Genomic DNA, 22,902 nt, shown 5'->3' on the forward strand with positions numbered 1-22,902 from the left:
TCTGTTACGTTTTCTTTAAGTGTTCCGCCAATAAAACACGATTTTGGTTTGTCTTCCAACAACATTTTCTGTGTGTTCTTTCCAATTTAAATGGTTCGTAATTGTAACTCCTAGATGTTTAGTTGCATTTACGGCCTGTAGATTAGATTGATTTATCGTGTAACCGAAGTTTAACGGATTGCTTCTAGCATTCATGTGGATGACTTCACACTTCCCATTATTTACTCGTGAAAATGTTACTGGTGAGGACGGGTATCCATCGTATCGCCGCTGGGCTCCTCAAGATGGAGGTTTCAATGATAAAGTTAATATGCGTGGCGAGTGTGTTTCAGTAGACGATCGTTGGGTAGTACCACACACACTAGTATTTTCACGTGCATTTGAAGGTCACCTGAATACCGGATACTGCGATCAAATACGTGAATAAGGGAAGCGATCAGGCGACATCCGTTTTTCAGAGTGGTGTTCGTGACGAGGCGATCAAATATCATTTAGGTCGCTATATTAGTACCTCGGAAGCAGTATGGTGGATACCGGGTTTCTGTATTCACGAACGACACCCTACTGTTATACACTCAGATTTTCATTTAGAAAACGGGCAGCGAGTCTGTTTCAATTCTGACAACGTTCAGGGGCGTGTAGAAAATTCTGGGCACACTCTTAGCTTAATTCAATCTCTGTTTGGAAGATAGTTTTGCTCGAACTCTTATGACCAACGTTGTGCCATCCCACTATACTTATGACAAACGAGGACAGCTACGCTATGTGATCAAAAGTATATTTTCCTGCCACCTACTGCCAGGTACTCCATACCAGCAATCTCAGCAGTCATTGGACATCGTGAGAGAGCAGAATTGGACGCTCCGCGAAACTCACGTACTTCGAACGTGGTCAGGTGATTGGCTGTCCCTTGTGTCATACGTCCGTATGCGAGATTTCCACACTGCTAAACATTCCTGGGTGCACTGTTTCCGATGTGATAGTGAAGTGGAAACGTGAAGGGACACGCATAGCACAAAAGCGTACAGGCCGACCTCGTCTGTTGACTGACAGAGACCGCCGACAGCTGAAGAGGGTTGTAATGTGTGATAGGAAGACATCAGTCCATACCATTGCACAGAAATTCCAAACTGCTTTAGGATCCACTGAAGTACTATAAGATTAGGCGGAGGTGAGAAAACTTGGATATCATGGCCGAGCGTCTCCTCATAAACCACACGTCACACCGGTAAATGCCAAACGACGCCTCGCTTGGTGTAAGAAGCGTAAACATTGGACGACTGAATAGTGGAAAAACGTTGTGTGGAGTGACGCACCACGGTACACAACGTGGCGATCCGATGGCAGGGTGTGGGTATGGCGAATGCCTGGTGAACGTCATCTGCTCGCGTGTGTAGTGCCAACAGTAAAATTCGGAGGCAGTGGTGTTATGGTGTGGTCGTGTTTTTCATGGAGGGGGCTTGAACCCCTTGTTGTTTCGCGTGGCACTATCACAGTACAGGCCTACAGTGATGTTTTAAGCACCTTCTTGCTTCCCACTGTTGAAGAGCAATACGGGGATCGCGACTGCATCTTTCAGCACGATCGAGCACCTGTTCATAATGCACAGCCTGTGGCGGAATGGTTACACGAAAATAACATTCTTGCAATGGACTGGCCTGCACAGAGCCCTGACCTGAATCCTATAGAACTCCTTTGGGATGTTTTGGAACGCCGATTTCGTGCCAGGCCTCACCGACCGACATCGATACCTCTCCTCAGTGCAGCTTTCCGTGAAGAATGGGCTGCCATGCCCCAAGAAACCTTCCAGCATCTGACTGAACGTATGCCTGCGAGAGTGGAATCTGTCATCAAGGCTAAAGGGTGGGACAACACCATACTGAATTTCAGCATTACCAGTGGAGGGCGCCACGAACTTGTAGAGTCAAAAATGGTTCAAATGGCTCTGAGCACTATGGGGCTCAACATCTTAGGTCATAAGTCCCCTAGAACTTAGAACTACTTAAACCTAACTAACCTAAGGACATCACACACACCCATGCCCGAGGCAGGATTCGAACCTGCGACCGTAGCAGTCCCGCGGTTCCGGACTGCAGCGCCAGAACCGCACGGCCACCGCGGCCGGCAAAACTTGTAGAGTCATTTTCAGCCAGGTGTCCGGATACTTTTGATCACATAGTGCTTATGGAGGCAGTGCAGCATAATCTGATGAGAGTATTGTCAGTCGTTGCCTTTGCTCGCTTCAGGATATTATTATTTCCATTGTTGGTAGCCCTTAGTGTCATTACGATCTTCCAGAACAGTAGGAAACCGCTGACTCTCCGCGATTTAATCGCGAGTATGCTGTGGAGACAAATTATAGTTCTACTACAATGGCTGAGATCAGGAACAATAATAATGGAACCATTTCGGTGAGCAGAAGTCATAAGACAAAGTATTATGGAGTGTAGATCAATAGCAGCGTGAAACCTATTTCCTTCACGCCCCTGTTGGCAAAGGCAGTTGCTAATGGCTGAAATCAGAAAACAAGAGAAGATAGCACTAGCTGTTGGGTCTATGGGACTTTTGCTACGTTACTCCATGGAGGGAAACTGCGCAAAGTATGTTCAAGACACGTTTGAATCCGGACATAAATGAAACCCCAGTAAATGCAGTATCTCGAAGATCTTTCCAGAGTGTAGGCTGATCACTGGGGCCGAATGCACCATGGGACACAAAAAGAAGTGGAAGCAGTCAGTCGCACTCTGCAAGACATCCGGCGAAACAATCGCATTATGACAAGGTTCACTGTATCATTTTGTGGTGGTTTCCGCCAGACTCTACACGTCATAAGCCGAGGACCTATAGCACATGAGGTGAGCGCATGTGTCAAACGCTTCTTGCTCTGGCCTCGGATGCAGAAATTGAGTGTGACGAGGAGCATGGGGGCTCAGTTGGGTGGCAATCTATGTGCTCAATAATTCTCGGACGTTTCATTAAAAATGGATGGCGGTATACTGCCCGAATGAATGGGTCAGTGACTCGGCCAGAGAGATTTTGTCGAACTGTTCCTTCGGTGGAGGAACTTATTCGTTTCGTTGATAGAGATGTATCCCAAATAACACGTCAAGGACCGAGCGAGGTGGCGCAGTGGTTAGACACTGGACTCGCATTCGGGAGGACGACGGTTCAATCCTGCGTCCGGCCATCCTGATTTAGGTTTTCCGTGATTTCCCTAAATCACTCCAGCCAAATGCCGGGATGGTCCCTCTGAAAGGGCACGGCCGACTTCCTTCCCTAATCCGATGAGCCCGATGTCGTCGCTGTCTGGTCTCCTTCCCCAAAAACAACAACAACACGTCAAGGGAATTCTTGGCTTTGTAGACGAGCAATACTGACACACAAAAATGATCAAGCGGTTGTTATAAACCAGAGAATTTTGGAGAAAAAATGATGAGAACGAGGTGGTATATCGCTTCATATATACTTTTCTTGGGCAGTACGATGCTTCGACTTATCAGGTAGAATTTCTTAACTCACTTTCTGCATTCGGACTCACCACGCATAACATCGGTCTACGTATTCCGATTATGCTGCGTGGGAACTTAACGCCTCCGAATCTGTGTATTGGAACTCGCTTTAAAGTGGTATCGCTACGTAATAATGTCATAGACACTAAAATTCTGACAGGTGTAGAGCTGGTAACCGAAGTTTTCATACCGAGCACACCCCTGATTCGGAACAATTTTTCTTTACAAGTCAAACGCATGCAGTATCCCATGAGCTTATGCTTCGCCATGCCATCATCAAGTCGCAAGGACAGACGTTTCGAGCCACCGCGTCGACCTCTGGACGAACTGTTTCTCACATGGACAACTATACGTAGCTTCCTCGCTGGTCACTAGCTCAGATAATCTGTTTATAATGGTTTCTATGGGCAAAACATCAAATATTGTACATAAAGAAATTCTATAATTTTCGTAATCTTTAAATACAACACTAGGCTGTCCCTCTAGCCTGGTCTATTGGTATTTCATAATTGAAATATCTGTATCTGTGCTTCCTAACGCATCAGCTCCGTACCGTTGCACCCCTTTGTCAGCTTCACTTTCAGTTTTTTTTTACATCCGCTTTCCTCACAGATAATAAGCTTCAAGGTTTTTTACAACATATACGGTTTCGAGATCCAAGTGAGGAGAAGCTAGTTGTAGTAAGAAATTACTGATTTAATGAGCTGATGTAATTAAGAACCATTTAAATATTGTAAACGATTTATTAACATTGCTGTGAACACCTGTTTTTGGTGCTGTATCGAAGAGGTACTGTGATCGTCCGCGGTACAGCTGTATGTGCAGGTTTGCCTACTCGGTAGACGTCTAATGGGCAACCACTAATTACGAACGCTGCGCGTTAAAGGGTCACTTTTTCTAAATCTGTCTGCCGTTGCGACACCGGAATTCGAAACTTGCTAAGCTTTCCTCTGTGATGATAGGAAAGAGTGGCACCCTGTGACGTCACCCTCGGGATCGGCGACTCTTCAGATAGGTGGCGCCACGGGCGGAAAAAAGCGTGACGTGTAAGGCGGGATAATGACGTCACATTGGCGCTAAATTTTACCAAAATTCGGCCCAACACCACCCTGAACGTCTCATTCGGTAGAGAGGTCATCATATCCCCTGTTACCCACATATCATACCTTCTTTTAACGCTTCTGCGACAGAGGTCAGAACCTCACCTCCAAACACCTCAATCAAACGATTTTCTCATGAGTGGCGGAAGAAAAAGGTTCAGATACACCGCGGTTCAGAATCGACACGAAGACGCCTTAGGAGGCGGCTTGGAGGGCGTCAAAGAGACGACCCCTCCCTTGGGCCACTGATTCCCACACATTACGTGATCGAAAACGACAGTTCTTAATGCGATGAACAGCACGACAACTTTCGGTACTGCTGGTACTCTTCTCTAAAGGCCGTCTCACGTGGAGCAAGATTCGCTGTAAGTTTCTTTGCTGGCTCGTGCGACGGCTACCTTGCGGGCTCCGTCGTCTTCTAGCGGGCTACCTTGCTGGGAACCTTGTAATATTTCCAGGATAGGTCCGGTGCTATTTTTCTTGTATGGTTCCCTGCGTGCTTCCTGCGTTGGCCAATCATGACATGTTTAGTTTGTGACGTCAGACGCGGAAAGGTTGGGCGGGAAGCATTTGTTGATAGTCGCTTTTCTGCTGTTGAGAGGTGCGGTAGGAAATTCCTATAATTAATAAATAATGGCACCGCAGTGGTCCAAGGAAGCGATTGAAGCATTGATATGTACTTATAGGGAAGAACAGTGTCTGTACGTCGTGAAAAGAGCAAACTATTATAATAAACACTTGCGTTCAGAAGCACTCGAAAGAGTTGCAAGTGCCGTGTGTCTTGTTTGACCATATACGACGAGCAAGGAGTGCTATAGCAAAATGCACAATTTACGTACTCAGTTTAAAGTGGAGTACGCCAAAGTAAAATCATCGAAAAGCAGTGGCGCTGGGATGAATTGCCTGACGCATCACCGTGTCTTTCTTCTGAATCAGAGGCGAAACCATACAAAGCAGTTCTTCAAATACCAATACATCCATTCGTATAAAATTTGCAAAGAATGTACGATCTTCTATCATATAAAATAAAGTCGGATATAACAGTCATTATTGGTATATTTATAAAGTCAAACAGTAATGAAATGGTTATACTTTTCAAACAAAAGTAGGTGTTTTGCGAACTAACCTCAACTCTTTATGAAGCATGGAGAGCATACCTTTTCCAGCGTTTCTCCTCATAATACAGTTTTTCGTCCATTCTTCCCTTTCTTCTTCTCTCATTAGCATGCATGTCTGTATAGTTTAGCACCAAAACAGCTAATAACGCCAGTTTGCTCTGACAACTGTACCTGAAGCAGTCATCTTCGTTCGATAGAACATGCAGCCGATCACAACACAACTAGCTGCCGATCTTGCACCGTGGGAGAGCTTCGGCATGGAAGATAGCCGGCTCCTTTCCCTGCAAGCCGGCAGGTGTGCACGCCATCTCGCAAACTTGCGACGAACCTTGCTCCGTGTGAGACGGGCTTAAGGACATTGTGGGGCTGCAACCCCGTTGAACGTGATCCGTTTGAAGCGTAGTGCAACAGCAATTTTTGCTGTGGGTTACATGCTGGAAATACTAGTGATCGTTCAAAACAACTCGACGAAATTTGAACGTAATCTGAGGCAAGAGAGGGTGTTTAAACTTTTTCAGCCCTCCTGTTTCGCGCATCTTGAGACGTTATCCCAGACAGACCCACAAATGTATGTAGCTTACCGTCACCATAATTTTTAGTATGGCGCAGATAGCTATGGTTACAATAATAATAATAATAACAATAACAATAAAATCTGTATCATAAAGGGTTATTACAAATGCTTGAAGCGATTTCACAGCTCTACAATAACTTTATTATTTGAGATATTTTCACAATGCTTTGCACACACATACAAAAACTCAAAAAGTTTTTTTAGACATTCACAAATGTTCGATATGTGCCCCTTTAGTGATTCGGCAGACATCAAGCCGATAATCAAGTTCCTCCCACACTCGGCGCAGCATGTCCCCATCAATGAGTTCGAAAGCATCGTTGATTCGAGCTCGCAGTTCTGGCACGTTTCTTGGTAGAGGAGGTTTAAACACTGAATCTTTCACATAACCCCACAGAAAGAAATCGCATGGGGTTGAGTCGGGAGAGCTTGGAGGCCATGACATGAATTGCTGATCATGATCTCCACCACGACCGATCCATCGGTTTTCCAATCTCCTGTTTAAGAAATGCCGAACATCATGATGGAACTGCGGTGGAGCACCATCCTGTTGAAAGATCAAGTCGGCGCTGTCGGTCTCCAGTTGTGGCATGAGCCAATTTTCCAGCATGTCGAGATACACGTGTCCTGTAACGTTTTTTTCGCAGAAGAAAAAGGGGCCGTAAACTTTAAACCGTGAGATTGCACAAAACACGTTAACTTTTGGTGAATTGCGAATTTGCTGCACGAATGCGTGAGAATTCTCTACCGCCCAGATTCGCACATTGTGTCTGTTCACTTCACCATTAATAAAAAATGTTGCTTCATCACTGAAGACAAGTTTCGCACTGAACGCATCCTCTTCCATGAGCTGTTGCAACCGCGCCGAAAATTCAAAGCGTTTGACTTTGTCATCGGGTGTCAGGGCTTGTAGCAATTGTAAACGGTAAGGCTTCTGCTTTAGCCTTTTCCGTAAGATTTTCCAAACCGTCGGCTGTGGTACGTTTAGCTCCCTGCTTGCTTTATTCGTCGACTTCCGCGGGCTACGCGTGAAAATTGCCCGCACGCGTTCAACCGTTCCTTCGCTCACTGCAGGCCGACCCGTTGATTTCCCCTTATAGAGGCATCCAGAAGCTTTAAACTGCGCATACCATCGCCGAAAGGAGTTAGCAGTTGGTGGATCTTTGTTGAACTTCGTCCTGAAGTGTCGCTGCACTGTTATGACTGACTTATGTGAGTGCATTTCAAGCACGACATACGCTTTCTCGGCTCCTGTCGCCATTTTGTCTCTCTGCGCTCTCGAGCGCTCTGGCGGCAGAAACCTGAAGTGCGGCTTCAGCCGAACAAAACTTTATGAGTTTTTCTACGTATCTGTAGTGTGTCGTGACCATATGTCAATGAATGGAGCTACAGTGAATTTATGAAATCACTTCAATCATTTGTAATAGCGCTGTATATAGTTTGTATCCATGCATGTAAATACATGTTCTATATCTCTTCCAAAATAACTAAATCGATTTAAACCATACTTACCGTCTGGAAATAAGTACTGTGGGGATAAGAATCACCTCCGAATAAGATGCTGGTGCGTGTGGAAACCGTGTGACATTAGAGATGGAGAGAGCGAAGGGGAGGAGGAGATGGAGAAAGACAGAGAGAGACAGAGAGAGAGAAAGAGAGAGAGAGAGAGAGAGAGAGAGCGAAGGAGGAGGTAGATAGAGAGAAGGAAGAAGTAGATGAACAGATAGCAGGGGAGAAAACGGAGATGGACAGAGACAAAGGGAGGATCAACGGTCAGAGAGAGTGTGAGGTGAAGACAGACAAAGAGAGAGGGGGGAGGCAGAGATGCGTGCAATATACGTAGCACACGTGCATGTGAGTGGTAGCGGCGCGAGAACATTGACATATCAGAATGTTTCTATAACGCCTGAAGCAACAGCTGACATGTGGAAAAAAATACTGTGATTGTAAGACATCCCGGCGGTACGACATAATAGCATAGTTCAGGAACGCTTGGAGAAATTTCGTCGAAATTTGCTACGTATATGGATGGGTATTTCTCACTCAGAGAGAATTATAAGTTTCGTCAAGATTCAGATGAAACTTCTGAGCAAATTCCTTAGACGTACAAAAACGGGAGTAACCATGGGGTTGGTTGGGGTGTTTGGGGAAGGAGATCAGACAGCGAGGCCATCGGTCTCATTGGATTAGGTAAAGAAGGAGAAGGAAGTCGGCCGTGCCCTTTCAAAGAAACCATCCCGGCATTTGCCTGGAGTGATTTAGGGAAATCACGGAAAACCTAAATCAGGATGGGCGGACGAGGGATTGAACCGTCGTCCTCCAGAATGCGAGTCCAGTGTCTAACCACCGCGCTACCTCGCTCGGTGGTTTAGACGTACAGATGAAATATATTTACATATGTGTGTGGAATGTTTTAAATATAATTGAAATGTATGTGATATTTGCGTACGCAGACAAAGCTGCGGAGATAAAGGTAGTACATTAATATAGCAATAATAATTTGTTTGCATGAGTGAGTACTTCGCATTAACATAACTTCTTCGAATTTGCATTTATGATAATAAAATGATCAATCAAAGAATTTGTGACAGACATCCGTTACTCAGGTGATTTAACAATTATGTTACTAAGAAACTCTCTCCAATTTTGACATCAAAATTTATACCGTATGAAATAAAAGTGTGCATCCTCTGTTGTCAACTTTTCACTTATCACTATGATTATGAACACAGGTCTGAAGAATACGACTATGCGGAAGTGTAAATTGAGACACCTCCTCTTGGAAGCCGATATTTACGTAATTTTTTCGCTTATTTGGGCAGGGGTTCTTTCCGTTTGTGTCCGATTACTGAATTTCCTGTGCTTTACTCCTCCTGTGTGATGAATCTCTGTACGTTCTATCTGTGCATGACCGTCATTACTCGGCTGGAATGTTCTCGTCAGGCGGTCAGAACACTGGAGCAAGATAATAAAAAACGAAAACTAGCTTGTAGTTTTCTAGAATTCCTCGTCACTTTCGGAACTCTTAGATTTTATGTTACTTTTATCCACCGAAATTTAGGTGAGAAACTTTGAAAGTTGCATACAGAATAATACAAAATCATTTATTTAAATATTGTATTGGGCGCGGGCCCGCGGTGAAAGGGGGGGGGGAGAGAGGGGGAGAGGGAGAAGGGAGTCACGACCGCGATGACCACTTCCTTGCATTCACGCCTGGTACAGACCAGCCTGGAGGGAGAGCTTCATCAGATCGTTATTCACACATCAACACCGGAGAGACTGCAGCGTTAAAGAGATGGCCTGGCGAAAAGGGCGGAGTAACAAAATCTGATCAATGAAATGTTACGTTGTCAGACCAGAGCACGTTGTCTGTGTGAGGTGTACTCCTTTATTCACGAATGTCTTGATCGCGATTGGTAGATCCACAGGGTGTATCAAAAAGAATCATCCGATTGAAAAAAAATCACAACTATTATTTGAGATACGTGCGTAAAGAACGTACTACTGGAAAGAGAAAGCTCTCGAGTTTTACGTGGTCCCCGCTAGGTAGCAGCAGTGTGCGCCCGCTTCAGCTCTAGTAAAAGTGGTGTCGGGACAACAGAAACCGTTTTGTGTTCTACGTTTTGCGTAGTGTTGGTCAGTAATAACTGTTCAGCCTGTCTTTCGTACTAGGTATGGCGTGGATCCTCCCACAGCACAGAGCATTAGACGATGGTGTGAAGAATTCAGAGAAACAGGACGTTTGTATCAAGGCGAATCGCCGGACCGTCCCTGAGTGTTCGACACAGACGTCGAACGCATCCGCCATAATTTCACAAGGAGTCCGCAGAAATCCGTTCCCCATGCAACATGCCCCCGATGTCCGTCTGGCGTGTCTTGCGTCCACATTTACACATAAAACCATACAAAATTCAGCTACTGCAATCTCTTCGTGAAGGTGGCAAACAACAACGTGCGGAGTCCTGTAATTTCGTTCTTGGCAAGATCGAGGACGACACTTTTTTCCCACGCTTAGTGTTTAGTGACGAGGCAAAATTCTATTTGAATAGAAAGGTGAACCGTCATAATGTGAGAACAACGGGTACGGAACAACCACATGAAGGTGTACAACATCAGAGCGACTCTTCAAAATTTAATGTGTTTTGTGCAGATTCAGGGGAAAAGATGTATGGTCCATGATTTTTCCGAGAACACTGTTATAGGAAGAACGTATCTCGACATATTTGAGAACTTTCTTTTCCCACAGCTGGAGACTTATTGGAACGAGTTCATTTAGTAACGGGTTGGCGCACCGCCGCACTGTCATCTGGAAGTGCTGGAATTTTTAAATGGAAGGATCACTGAACGATGGATCGGCCGCAATGGGCCAAATGATTCAACCTTACGTTACTCGCCTCCAAGCTCACCGGAAACAACTGTATGTGATTGTTTCTTGTGGGGATTTATAAAAGACTCTGTTTATGTGCCTCCGTTACCAGCGACTGAGACATCACGTGACAGCAGCTGTGGAAGCTGTAAATCAAGACATGCTCGCTGCAGTGACATACGCCGTGTATCTCAAGGGGGGGATAATGAAAACCTCTGAAAAGATACGAAAAGAAACTTTTTGAATTCCCCATTCATCAAAAAATAAAATTCATTGTGTGTGTTTATTAGTTTCAGAAATACAGGGTGTCCGAAAAGTCTTTCCCTGATTACATAAATTGATAACTCAGGCTAGAAGTAAGATACAAATATGAAACTGGTGTCTAATTGTTTACAACCTATCAAAGTTTCGTACATACAAAGTGGAAATCGTTCAGGCCTTGTTGCCCAATGACAGTACACATCGATATGGTTCAAATGGCTCCGACCACTATGGGACTTAACATCTATGGTCATCAGTCCCCTAGAACTTAGAACTACTTAAACCTAACTAACCTAAGGACATCACACAACACCCAGTCATCACGAGGCAGAGAAAATCCCTGACCCCGCCGGGTCGAACCCGGGGACCCGGGCGCGGGAAGCGAGAACGCTACCGCACGACCATGACCTGCGGATTACACGTCGATATGACTGCGGTCGAAATGCTTCACGTATTGAGGACGATGATGGTTATCTCAGACGAATTGTCTTTCCCGACGAAGCGACCTTTTTTGTCAGTGTAGTACTGAGTCGCCATAATGTACGCATTTGGGTTTCACAACCCCTTGGCGTGGTCATGGAGTGCAGCAGAGGCAGTCCAAAGGTGAATGTTTGGTGCGCGCTATTGCACGATCGAATTATCGGGCCATTCTTCTTCACCGAGGCTACCATCAAATCTGCAGAGTATCTGAACATGTCGCAACTGAATGCTGTTCCTCAGCTGCTTCAGTATCACCCCGTGTACCAGATCTTGAAACCCGGCGGCAACGGATAACCACAGTCGTTGAATCGATCCCTCCAGTAATGTTAGCTAATGTGTGGACGGAAATTGAATATCGCCTAGATGTGTTACGTGCTACCAAGGGTGCTCATGTGGAAGTTTACTGATGTGTGGAAAAACTTTGATAGTTTGTAAAAAATTAGACACCAGTTTCATATTTGTATCTTACTTCTAGCCTGAGTTATCAATTTATGTAATCAGGGAAAGGCTTTTCGGACACCCTGTACAGACGTGCCAAATCGCATGATTATTTTTGATACACCCTGTATTGCAGTTAATCTGTTTCCACTTTAGTGCGCCGGACTAAAAATCGAGGAAAGACAAAAATGCAATAATACTATTAACTGTACATAAAAAAAAATGAGAAAGTGCAACCTGAAGAGAGAAGTAAAAGAGAAGTAACACGTCAAGTCACCATCAAGCACTCACTGTGGGCACTTCTAGATTTTTGGTGTGGAGGATAATTGACTGGAGTTACCTGCGATGTAATTACCAAATACGAGGTGCATTCAAGATCTAAGGCCTCCGATTTTTTTTCTCCGGACTGGAAAGAGATAGAATCATGCGCATTGTTTTAAAATGAGGCTGCGTTCATTGTCAATACCTCCCAGAGATGGCAGCACCGTACGGCACATGGAATTTTACCGCCAGCGGCGAGAATGAGAACTGTTTTAAATACTTAAAATGGCGACGTTTTCCTTACTTGAACAGCGTGAAATCATTCGGTTTCTGAATTTGCGTAGTGTGAAACCAATTGAAATTCATCGACAGTTGAAGGAAACATGTGGTGATGGAGTTATGGATGCGTAGAAAGTGCGTTCGTGGGTGCGACAGTTTAATGAAGGCAGAACATCGTGTGACAACAAACCGAAACAACCTCGGGCTCGCACAAGCCGGTCTGAAGACATGATCGAGAAAGTGGAGAGAATTGTTTTGGGGGATCGCCGAATGACTGTTGAACAGATCGCCTCCAGAGTTGGCATTTCTGTGGGTTCTGTGCACACAATCCTGCATGACGACCTGAAAATGCGAAAAGTGTCATCCAGGTGGGTGCCACGAATGCTGACGGACGACCACACGGCTGCCGTGTGGCATGTTGCCAAGCGATGTTGACGTGCAACGACAGCATGAATGGGACTTTCTTTTCGTCAGTTGTGACAATGGATGAGACGTGGATGCCATTTTTCAATCCAGAAACAAAGCGCCAGTCAGGTCAATGGAAGCACACAGATTCACCGCCAACAAAAAAATTTCGGGTAACCGCCAGTGCTGAAAAAATGACGGTGTCCATGTTCTGGGACAGCGAGGGCGTAATCCTTACCCATTGCGTTCCAAAGGGCACTACGGTAACAGGTGCATCCTACGAAAATGTTTTGAAGAACAAATTCCTTCCTGCACCGCAACAAAAACGTCCGGGAAGGGCTGCGCGTGTGCTGCTTCACCAAGACAACGCACCCGCACATCGAGCTAACGTTACGCAACAGTTTCTTCGTGATAACAACTTTGAAGTGATTCCTAATGCTCCCTACTCACCTGACTTGGCTCCTAGTGACTTTTGGCTTTTTCGAGCAATGAAAGACACTCTCCGTGGCCACACATTCACCAGCCGTGCTACTATTGCCTCAGCGATTTTCGAGTGGTCAAAACAGACTCCTAAAGAAGCCTTCGCCGCTGCCATGGAATCATGGCGTCAGCGTTGTGAAAAATGTGTACGTCTGCAGGGCGATTACATCGAGAAGTAACGCCAGTTTCATCGATTTCGGGTGAGTAGTAAACTAGAAAAAAAAAATCGGAGGCCTTAGAACTTGAATGCACCTCGTACGTTCGATACACTTGTGAATGAAGGAGAATGTGAGAACTTTGACCTGGCTTACGACGAATAACACGTATCTGTAATTCAGTTTGAGAGGGCAGGAGCAGGGACTCACATGGATGTTGATGGTGATGCTGAAGTCCTTGCCTATGGCGACCTTGTCCAGGTCGACGAGCGAGAACTCGACGTCCTGGTGCGACTGCGTCGGCAGCATGTAGAAGCGGCGCGCCCGGTCCACGGATCGCACGGCATTCATCAGCGCCAGCCGCTCCGACTTGGTGCCTGTCCAGGGAGAAGAAGAAGCCGTCACAAACAAGCAGCCTCTGGCGCCGGCGACGAGAACCGGGGCGGCAGGCCGCAGGTGTTCTCGCATCACCAGCGAGCGGCTGACCTCGCTTTGATAGTTTCCCATAACGGATTTTCTTTACACTACCGGATGTGCTGCTTTAGGCTAATAATTCTCTGTCTCCCTATCCGCTTTTCCGGACTGACTACCTTACTGTAAGAAAATGGAAGGCCTACAGCCGTCCCTATGATTTTATTTATTTCGTAGCTACCGGTTTCGGCGCTTCAATGCTCCATCTTCAGGCCGTAGTTGATGCTGAAGAGATTGACACGATGCCTATACATACCGCGTCAGTGACCGACAAAGCTGGCTACGCAGACTGTTAAATTTTGTGTCAGCACTCCAAAACCATCAACTGCCAACTGACTGGAGAGGTCAGTTCTCCAGTCACTTGGCAGTTGATGGTTGAAGTGCTGACACCAAAGTTAACAGTCTGCGTAACCACATTTTTTGGCCACTGATGCGGTATATATATGAGGATCGTGCCAATCTCTTCAGCATCAACTACGGCCTTAAGATGGCGCATTGAAGCGCCGAAACTGGTAACTACGAAATAAATAAAATCTCAAGGACGGCTATAGGCGTTTCATTTTCTTACAATAGCAGACGGCCGTGGTCCTCAAGACATTCTGTCAAAAGGATGGACATACAGAAACGTGTCTACCTTATTGTTTTCATAAACCATTGTCAGTGCACAAAGATAAGAAGTTTATCACTTGTCAAACAGTTGGAACATTTTTAAAAATACAGTTATCAATAATTTAATCGCCCCCCCCCCCCCGTCCCCCACATATAAGGGCTCCTCTTCAGACAGACAGCAATAAAAATTTATAATATTAAAAAAGGAATAGCTTCCTAATGCTCTGCAAAAGTATACTAATTTGGTGCCGAACCGGCTTTTGGCTTCTCTGACTATCTTCAGGTAACAACTGAATGTCGCAAGCAAAGATAAAAATGATTTGCGTCATACGCATAAATTATCTGCAAAGAAGATACAAAAATAACAAAATGTTTACATACGAAAAAACTGCAACAATTAAATTAACTAAATACGGGGGTAAACAAAATTTTCATGTGGACACACATTTAACAAATGATGAGGAATTATAAAAGCTTTGTTTACCCCTTTTTTAGTTAATTTAATGGTTACAATTTTCTCCTAGGTGACTACTTTGTCATTTTTGTATCGTCTGTACAGGTAATATATGTGTAAGTCGCACATCATGTTTATTCGTGTTTGCGAAATTCAATTGTCACCTGAAGATGGCCTGAGAAGCCAAAAGCCGGTTCGTGACCCAATAAATATAATTTTGCGGAACATTAAAAATGTTTTTTTTATATCATTATCACGTTCTGCCAAGCACCAACGGATAATTCAGTTAATTTGTAACTATAAATACCTTTATTTTCTGTAAACGGGACAGCGCGGTTTCTGTGTATTTAAAGAACAGCGTCGCAGAGCCACCGAAAGCTGTTGTGTACAGGGTAACAAAACTAGGCTCTTCGCTTCAGATTTTACTGGAACTATTTAAGATAGCGAAATTCCGTACATTCTGAGTATAAATTATTGACTGAACTGAAAATTAAAATTAAAATGCAGGGTAATGAACAAGTGGGACCGGTGTCAACTGAAGAAACCACACGCTGGGTGTCTGATAGTGAGTATTAGGCAACGTGGGACTGAAACAGAGGAAAGATATACAGTAGAACACGAATGGGTACCTTTTAAAGTCGAAATAGGGAGGGCAGCAAAGATTCACATACGTAACGACACAAAACTTTGTAGAAATCCCTCAGTACCACAGGAGGTTTTGTCTTGAAGCAGCGAGAGGCGAAGATAATAAAATGCAAGAAGTGAGGCATGTGTAATGGAATCAGATGTCTAGAAAATGATACTGACAGAGACCTTTGCAAATATATATACAGGGTGAGTCACCTAACGTTACCGCTGGATATATTTCGTAAACCACATCAAATACTGACGAATCGATTCCACAGACCGAACGTGAGGAGAGGGGCTAGTGTAACTGGTTACTACAAACCATAAAAAATGCACGGAAGTATGTTTTTTAACACAAACCTACGTTTTTTAAAATGGAACCCCGTTAGTTTTGTTAGCACATCTGAACATATAAACAAATACGTAATCAGTGCCGTTTGTTGCAATGTAAAATGTTAATTACATCCGGAGATATTGTAACCTAAAGTTGACGCTTGAGTACCACTCCTCCGCTCTTCGGTCGTGTGTATCGGAGAGCACCGAATTACGTATGGATCCAAAGGGAACGGTGATGAACCTTAGGTACAGAAGAGACTGGAACAGCACATTACGTCCACATGCTAACAACTTTTTATCGGTCTTTTTCACAGACGCACATGTACATTACCATGAGGAGTGAGGTACACGTGCACACGTGGTTTCCGTTTTCAATTACGAAGTGGAATAGAGTGTGTCCCACTGGAAACGCGTGGACGTATGTGGTATCAGCATGATGGTGCACCTGTACATTCCGCAATTAACACTAGGCTAACCCTTGACAGGATGTTCGACGGGCGTTTCATAGGACGTGGAGGACGCATAAATTGGCCAGCCCGTTCTCCTGATCTTCCACCTCTGGACTTCTTTCTGTGGGGTACGTTAAAGGAGAATGTGTACCGTGATGTGCCTACAACCCCAGAGGATATGAAACAACGTATCATGGCAGCCGGCGGCGACATTACACCAGATGTACTGCGGCGTGTACGACATTCATTACGCCAGAGATTGCAATTGTGTGCAGCAAATGATGGCCACCACATTGAACATCTATTGGCCTGACATGTCGGGACACACTCTATTCCACTCAGTAATTGAAAACGGAAACCACGTGTGTACGTGTACCTCACCCCTCATGGTAATGCTCATGTACGTCAGTGAAAAAGACCAATAAAAAGGTGTTAGCATGTGGACGTAATGTGCTGTTCCAGTCTCTTCTGTACATAAGGTCCATCACCGTTCCCTTTGGATCCCTACGCAATTCTGTGCTCTCCGATACACACGATCGAACAGCGGAGGAGTGGTACTCAAACGTCAACTTTAGGCTACAATATCTCCGGATGTAATTAACATTTCACAATGCAACAAACGGCACTGATTACGTATTTGTTTATATGTTCAGATGTGCTAGCAAAACGAACGGGGTTCCATTTAAAAAAACGTAGGTTTGTGTTAAAAAACATACTTCCGTGCATTTTTTTATGATTTGTAATAACCAGTTACACTAGCCCCTCTCCTCACGTTCGGTCTGTGGAATCGATTCGTCAGTATTTGATGTGGTTTACGAAATATATCCAGCGGTAATGTTAGGTGACTCACCCTGTATATATACGCCAATATCACGGATAGAGGAAGTTGCTGAAGATAAAATAGGAAGTGTGTTACTACGAGAAGCATTTGACAGATCACTGGAAGACCAAAGCAGAAACAAGGCAAGGCCGCTAGCGACGACGACATTCCCACAGAGTTACTGGGGTCCCTGGAAGAGCCAACCGTGACAAAATCATTTCACCTGGTGAGACAGGAGAAATACCGTCGGACTTCAGGAAGAAATTGTTTATTACGTTTCCAATGCAGGCGGGAGCTTACAGGTGTGAGCACTACCGAAACATCAGTTTAAAAATATTGACACATTTTGTTCACAGAAGAGTGGAGGAAGTGATAGAAACTGACCTCGAGGAATATCAGTTTTGGGTTCCGGAGAGATGTAGGAACACGCGAGGCAATACTGTAGCTACGACTTGTCTTAGAAAACAGCTCAAAGAAAAGTAAAACTACGTTTATAACATCTGCAGAGTCAGAGGAAGCTATTGGCATTGTTGACTGGAATACAATCTTTGAAATTCTGAAGGTAGCAGAGACCATATACAAGGCGCGAAAGGTAATACACAGCTTGTACAGAAAGCGTGTGACAGTTATAAGGAGACCCAGGTTCGAATCCCGGCCTTGATATAAATTTTCTTTCGTCGTTTCAGTCTGCATACATACTTTGTACATCATACGGTTACGAGTTGAAAGCCATGAGAAGCCATGAGAAGGCACTGAGACAAAGCTGAAATCCATCCCGATTTTATTTAATCAGTACAGTGAGCAAGCTGGGATGGAGATCAGTGAGAAATTTCGAAAAATAGTTAAAGTTAAAGGAGAAGAAATAAAAACTTCGAGGTTTGCTAATGACGTTGTAATTCTGTCGGAGACGGTAAAAAATTTGGAACTGTAGTTCAAGGGAATCAGCAGTGTCTCGAAAAGGGATTATGAGATGGATATAAGTAGAAATAAAACAATGTTATTGGAATTTAGTCGAATTAAATCGACTGATGCTGAGCGAATTAAATTAGGATATGAGACACTAAAAATATTAAATTACTTTTGTTATTTGGGCAGGAAAATAACTGATGATGGCTGAGGTAGAGAAGATATAAAATGCAGGCAGGGGAAAGCAAGAAAAGAGTTTCTCGAAAAGAGGAGTTGGTTATCACCTAATATGTATTAGGAACTGTTTTCTGAAATCATTTGCTTGGAGTGTTGTCTTGTACGGAAGTGAAACGTGGATATTAGGTAGTTCAGACAAGAAGATAATAGAAGTTTCCGACGTGTGCTGCTGCAGAAGAATGGCAGATCAAGTTACTGCTCTACTGAGAGAGATTTTCCGAGACAGACGAATTCAATGGCATTTCACTATTCAAAATCTGGTTATTAGTTTCAGATTAATAGCAATACTTATAAATTAGATGTTATCTGTTCCGAACATGAAACTGATCGCTGCTTATGTGGAAACTCGTAATTCCATACGCAATTAAGAAACACGCCACGTCAGATGTGGAGCAAACAGAGGGTTCACCACCGCGATAGCAGTATAAAACGGGCACCGAGGAGGTATTTAATTCGGTCCGTGTCGTCCACTTGTGGTCGACTGCTGGCATGAAAAAAAAATATTCACAAGGCAAGAGAAACTGGATATGCCAGTTCTTTTGGTAGGAAGCATGAGAAACGCGAAGAGAACAATTGAGTTTTGTACGCACGGAGGTATCCGGATAGACAGTGTCCAACGAGAACGAAAATTCAGCGAATGTGCAAAAAATCGTTTTGGTAGGGCACTGGAATATTACGTGGAGGATAAGGAGCTAGTCTGAAACGAGCAGAGCGAGGGAAATAGATGGCCTGACAGCCGTTGCTCGTAATTCACTTGTTAACTCCAGAGAAAATGCGAGTGCCTCCGGAATAAACGAGGTCAAGATTTAAATAATTACGAGAATGCAGCGGGGTGACGTCGTCGATATTTCGACAGGAGCACACACTGCCATTTTCAAGGCAGAACTGCACCAAGAAAGCGTTGTACAACGAAGTTTAGTACCTCGGTTAGCAGAGCAATTACGAAAAGGTAACACACACACACACACACACACACACACACACACACACGCACACACACACACAGACACAAAAAATGGTTCAAATGGCTCTGAGCACTATGGGACTTAAAATCTGAGGTCATCAGTCCCCTAGAACTTAGAACTACTTAAACCTAACTAACCTAAGGACATTACACACATCCATGCCCGAAGCAGGATTCGAACCTGCGACCGTAGCGGTCGCGCGGTTCCAGACTGACGCGCTTAGAACCGCTCGGCCACACCGGCCGGCAAATGAGGGAAGGGAAGGTAGCCATTGAAGGGAAGGTAGCCATCCTTTCCCACCTCCATCGTGAAAGAAATATTCCGTTGGACTCATCTACATCTCCATCATTACAATGCAATTTACAATTAAGTGCCTGGCAGAAGGTTCATCGAACCACTTTCAAGTTACTTCTCTACCGTTCCACTCCTGAACAGCGCGCGGGAAGAATGAACATTTAAATATTTTCGTACGAGCTCTGATATTCCTTATTTTGTTATGAGGATAATTCCTCCCTGTGTGGGTGGGTGCCAAAAAAATATCTTCACATTCTGAGAAGAAAGCTGGTGATTGAAATTTCGTGAGATCATACTGCCGCAAGGAAAAACGCCTTTGTTTTCATGATTAACACCCAAACTGGTGTTTATCATATCCGTGGCTCTCTCAATCTCCTGTCTCGCGATAGTAATAATCGAGATGCTCTTAATGAAATTCAAGTGTTTTAAAAACTCGTTCAGATTTTAACTAGAGATCGATGTGTACGTTCAAATACTGCATGGAATCCTGCTACCTCTCTTGTTAATGCTACCCCTCCTATTTGTTAATGCTACCTGTTCTGTTGGTTATTAATTTTCAGTATCGACAACTTCTGACATCGGTCATCGTTGGTTCCGTGGTGGTGCTAGTATTTATACACATACATACACACACACACACACACACACACACACACAGAAAGAGAGAGAGAGAGAGAGAGAGAGAGAGAGAGACAGACAGACATTGTGTATGTGTTTGTTTTATCTTTCCGAAATTGCTCTGCAAACCGCGGTATTAAATTCCTTTACATTGTGTCTCCTTGCTCCTGTTTTGCCTTGAAAATGAGAGTTTGCGCTCCAGTTGAAATATCGACGACGTCACCCAACTGCGTTCTCATAAGTTATTTGAATATTGTATAGGCCAAGAGAAATTCAGGTCACAAGAGTCCAAGGTTTTCTTCAGTTTGCGCACTAACAGCTTCCATCCTGTTATGTGTCACTTGACCGGGAGGTTAATTAACGGGTTTCCGAAAAGACGCATGGAGTTCTGTCACTCGGTTCTGGTATGACTTCGTGACAACAGGTTCTTTAGTCAAGTATCATTTTTACCTTTAAAAATTATAGAAAGCTGAACGTAGGAAGAATGTTGTATGGGGCCTATGACAGTCGGCTCTGGCAGACTGAACGAAGGAGGCAGTGGAGTGTCAACGTTTGCTGCTGGGTTATTAGAGATAACGTGAGTGCTCCCTACTTGGTTTAAGAAGACTTTACGGGCAAAATATACGCATTGAAGTGTTGATGTAAGTGACACTAATAATACGATGGTTGCCTGACTCGCTTTCGCTTGGCACAACGTGCCTCATTTGACACTACTGCACTGACTTTTCTCAGGCAGGCTGAAATATGTAGTCCAAGCACAAGGTCGCCACAACAGCTGGAGACAAGAAGAACCGCATACCAGTTAAGAGCGTTGCTGCTACCGCACTTGTCGACGGACCATATGTTTTCTGTGGTTGCAGACTTAATTTTAGTATTGATATCAATGATACATTTTCACAAGGTAATGGTTGGCTTACTGTAGCCATTGTGCGTGGAGGTACAGGAGTACCCACTGTTCCAGGACTTGAAAGTTTTGTTGATAGAGACATTATTGCCTATCTTACGTACCATATGGCAGAACTTGCAAATAAAGACTTTGGTAATGGTAATGGTTGGCTTACTGTAGCCATTGTGCGTGGAGGTACAGGAGTACCCACTGTTCCAGGACTTGAAAGTTTTGTTGATAGAGACATTATTGCCTATCTTACGTACCATATGGCAGAACTTGCAAATAAAGACTTTGGTAAATCTGCTTATATGTCTACGTCAGCATTGTCTTTGTATACACGTAATAAGAGAAAAATATCTCTAAATGAGTCGTATTCATTTGGGTTAAAGGTAAAGGAGTATGTGAATATGTAAAGTTCGTTGGTGACTGTACTTTGTATTTTCATAAATAAAGTGATTTGTATGCAATGATGTCGGTTTTGGAGAGTGACACGTCGTTAAAATTACTGTAATGAAGACGTCATAAATATCCACGAAGTAGATATTTACAGAGGTTGTAGATGAGCACAACTACGCAAGATAGACGGAAAAAAAGAAGAGATAGGTAACCGAATGAAACTATAGAACGAAGAAAAATAAGAAGGATAATTACAAAAGCCGGCCGTGGTGGCCGAGCGGTTCTAGGCGCTACAGTCTGGAACCGCGCGACGCCTACGGTCACAGGTTCGAATCCTGCCTCGGGCACTGATGTGTGTGATGTCCTTAGGTTAGTTAGGTTTAAGTAGTTCTAAGTTCTAGGGGACTGATGACCTCAGAAGTTAAGTCCCATAGTACTCAGAGCCATTTGAACCATTTAATTACAAAAACATTTGGAATTAGGAAAGAAAACTATAAATTACATCATTATGTGTAACCATTTCGACAGAAAGTTGTTGTAAGAAGTTCGGGAAAAATCCAGGGAACACACAGAATCATTAGGAATTAGTGTTCTGTATCAAACAACCTGTGTTTGCACTGTCAGTACCTATACTGACCTGCCTTCAAAGGTGTTTTTAGTATCATCCCTTAATTGAATGAATGTTTACAAATATCTCTTCAGAATTCTACTTCCTCCTATGACTTATACAGTAGTAAAATGACTTACAATTTTGCTTTCAGTAAGTGGCCACCGCATTCCTGGTTGTAATATTGATGGCCATTCTGTTTCAGAGGGTTGAAAGTAGTTGTAATCTAATTACATTCTCCACTTCTACAGTTATTAGTTTCCCAAATGTGCAGAAATGTTTAGGGTGAATCATACTAAAAGAAACAGCTTCATGCAGTTCGGAAATACTCGCATGTTATACAGTATATGTTGTTCAGTTAGTGCTCTCAATGAATTTTGAATGACAGTTCCAGAGTCATAATGTATGAAGCAAAACTGTCGTCGATAGATGGTTTGAAAGGATGCTCACCTTCTTTGTATTTGTACTGGTCAGTAATTTCCTCCCGATCTTTGTCGCCGTTCGGGTCAAAGATCCACGGCGCTTTCGTTAGTATCATGCGACCAATGCTGAAACAGATAAAAGGAGACATGTTAACATTTTTCGATTTTTCATTCATCATACATCATTCAGCCGTGATATTATTAATTTCCAACTATGTTAAAAATTACTCGCTTAGCCATTTTTTTTTGGAACAAATACAGATTTTTAGATGTTGATATATCGCTCTCTGGCATTCTACGCGTTGTAGAAGACGGAGGTGACTGCTTTCTAGCGCTAGGCGACGTGCACTGAGGCGACAAAGTAATAGGATACCTG

The 22,902-nt window shown here is 43.9% G+C and overlaps 1 protein-coding gene across 1 annotated transcript in view; it reads right to left on the reverse strand.

Moving 5' to 3' along the window:
• The window catches only part of LOC126094833 (hemocyte protein-glutamine gamma-glutamyltransferase-like), a 369,792-nt gene that overhangs the window by 64,030 nt on the left and 282,860 nt on the right, over positions 1-22,902 (reverse strand). The window contains exons 9-10 of the mRNA XM_049909430.1: positions 22,555-22,652; positions 13,637-13,803 (exon numbers count right to left, since the gene is read on the reverse strand). Coding sequence (XP_049765387.1) covers positions 13,637-13,803; positions 22,555-22,652 — 265 coding nt within the window. The remainder of the gene's footprint in view (positions 1-13,636; positions 13,804-22,554; positions 22,653-22,902) is intronic.

This window comes from Schistocerca cancellata, chromosome 8 (genome assembly GCF_023864275.1).
Source record: "Schistocerca cancellata isolate TAMUIC-IGC-003103 chromosome 8, iqSchCanc2.1, whole genome shotgun sequence".
Taxonomy (NCBI): domain Eukaryota; kingdom Metazoa; phylum Arthropoda; class Insecta; order Orthoptera; family Acrididae; genus Schistocerca; species Schistocerca cancellata.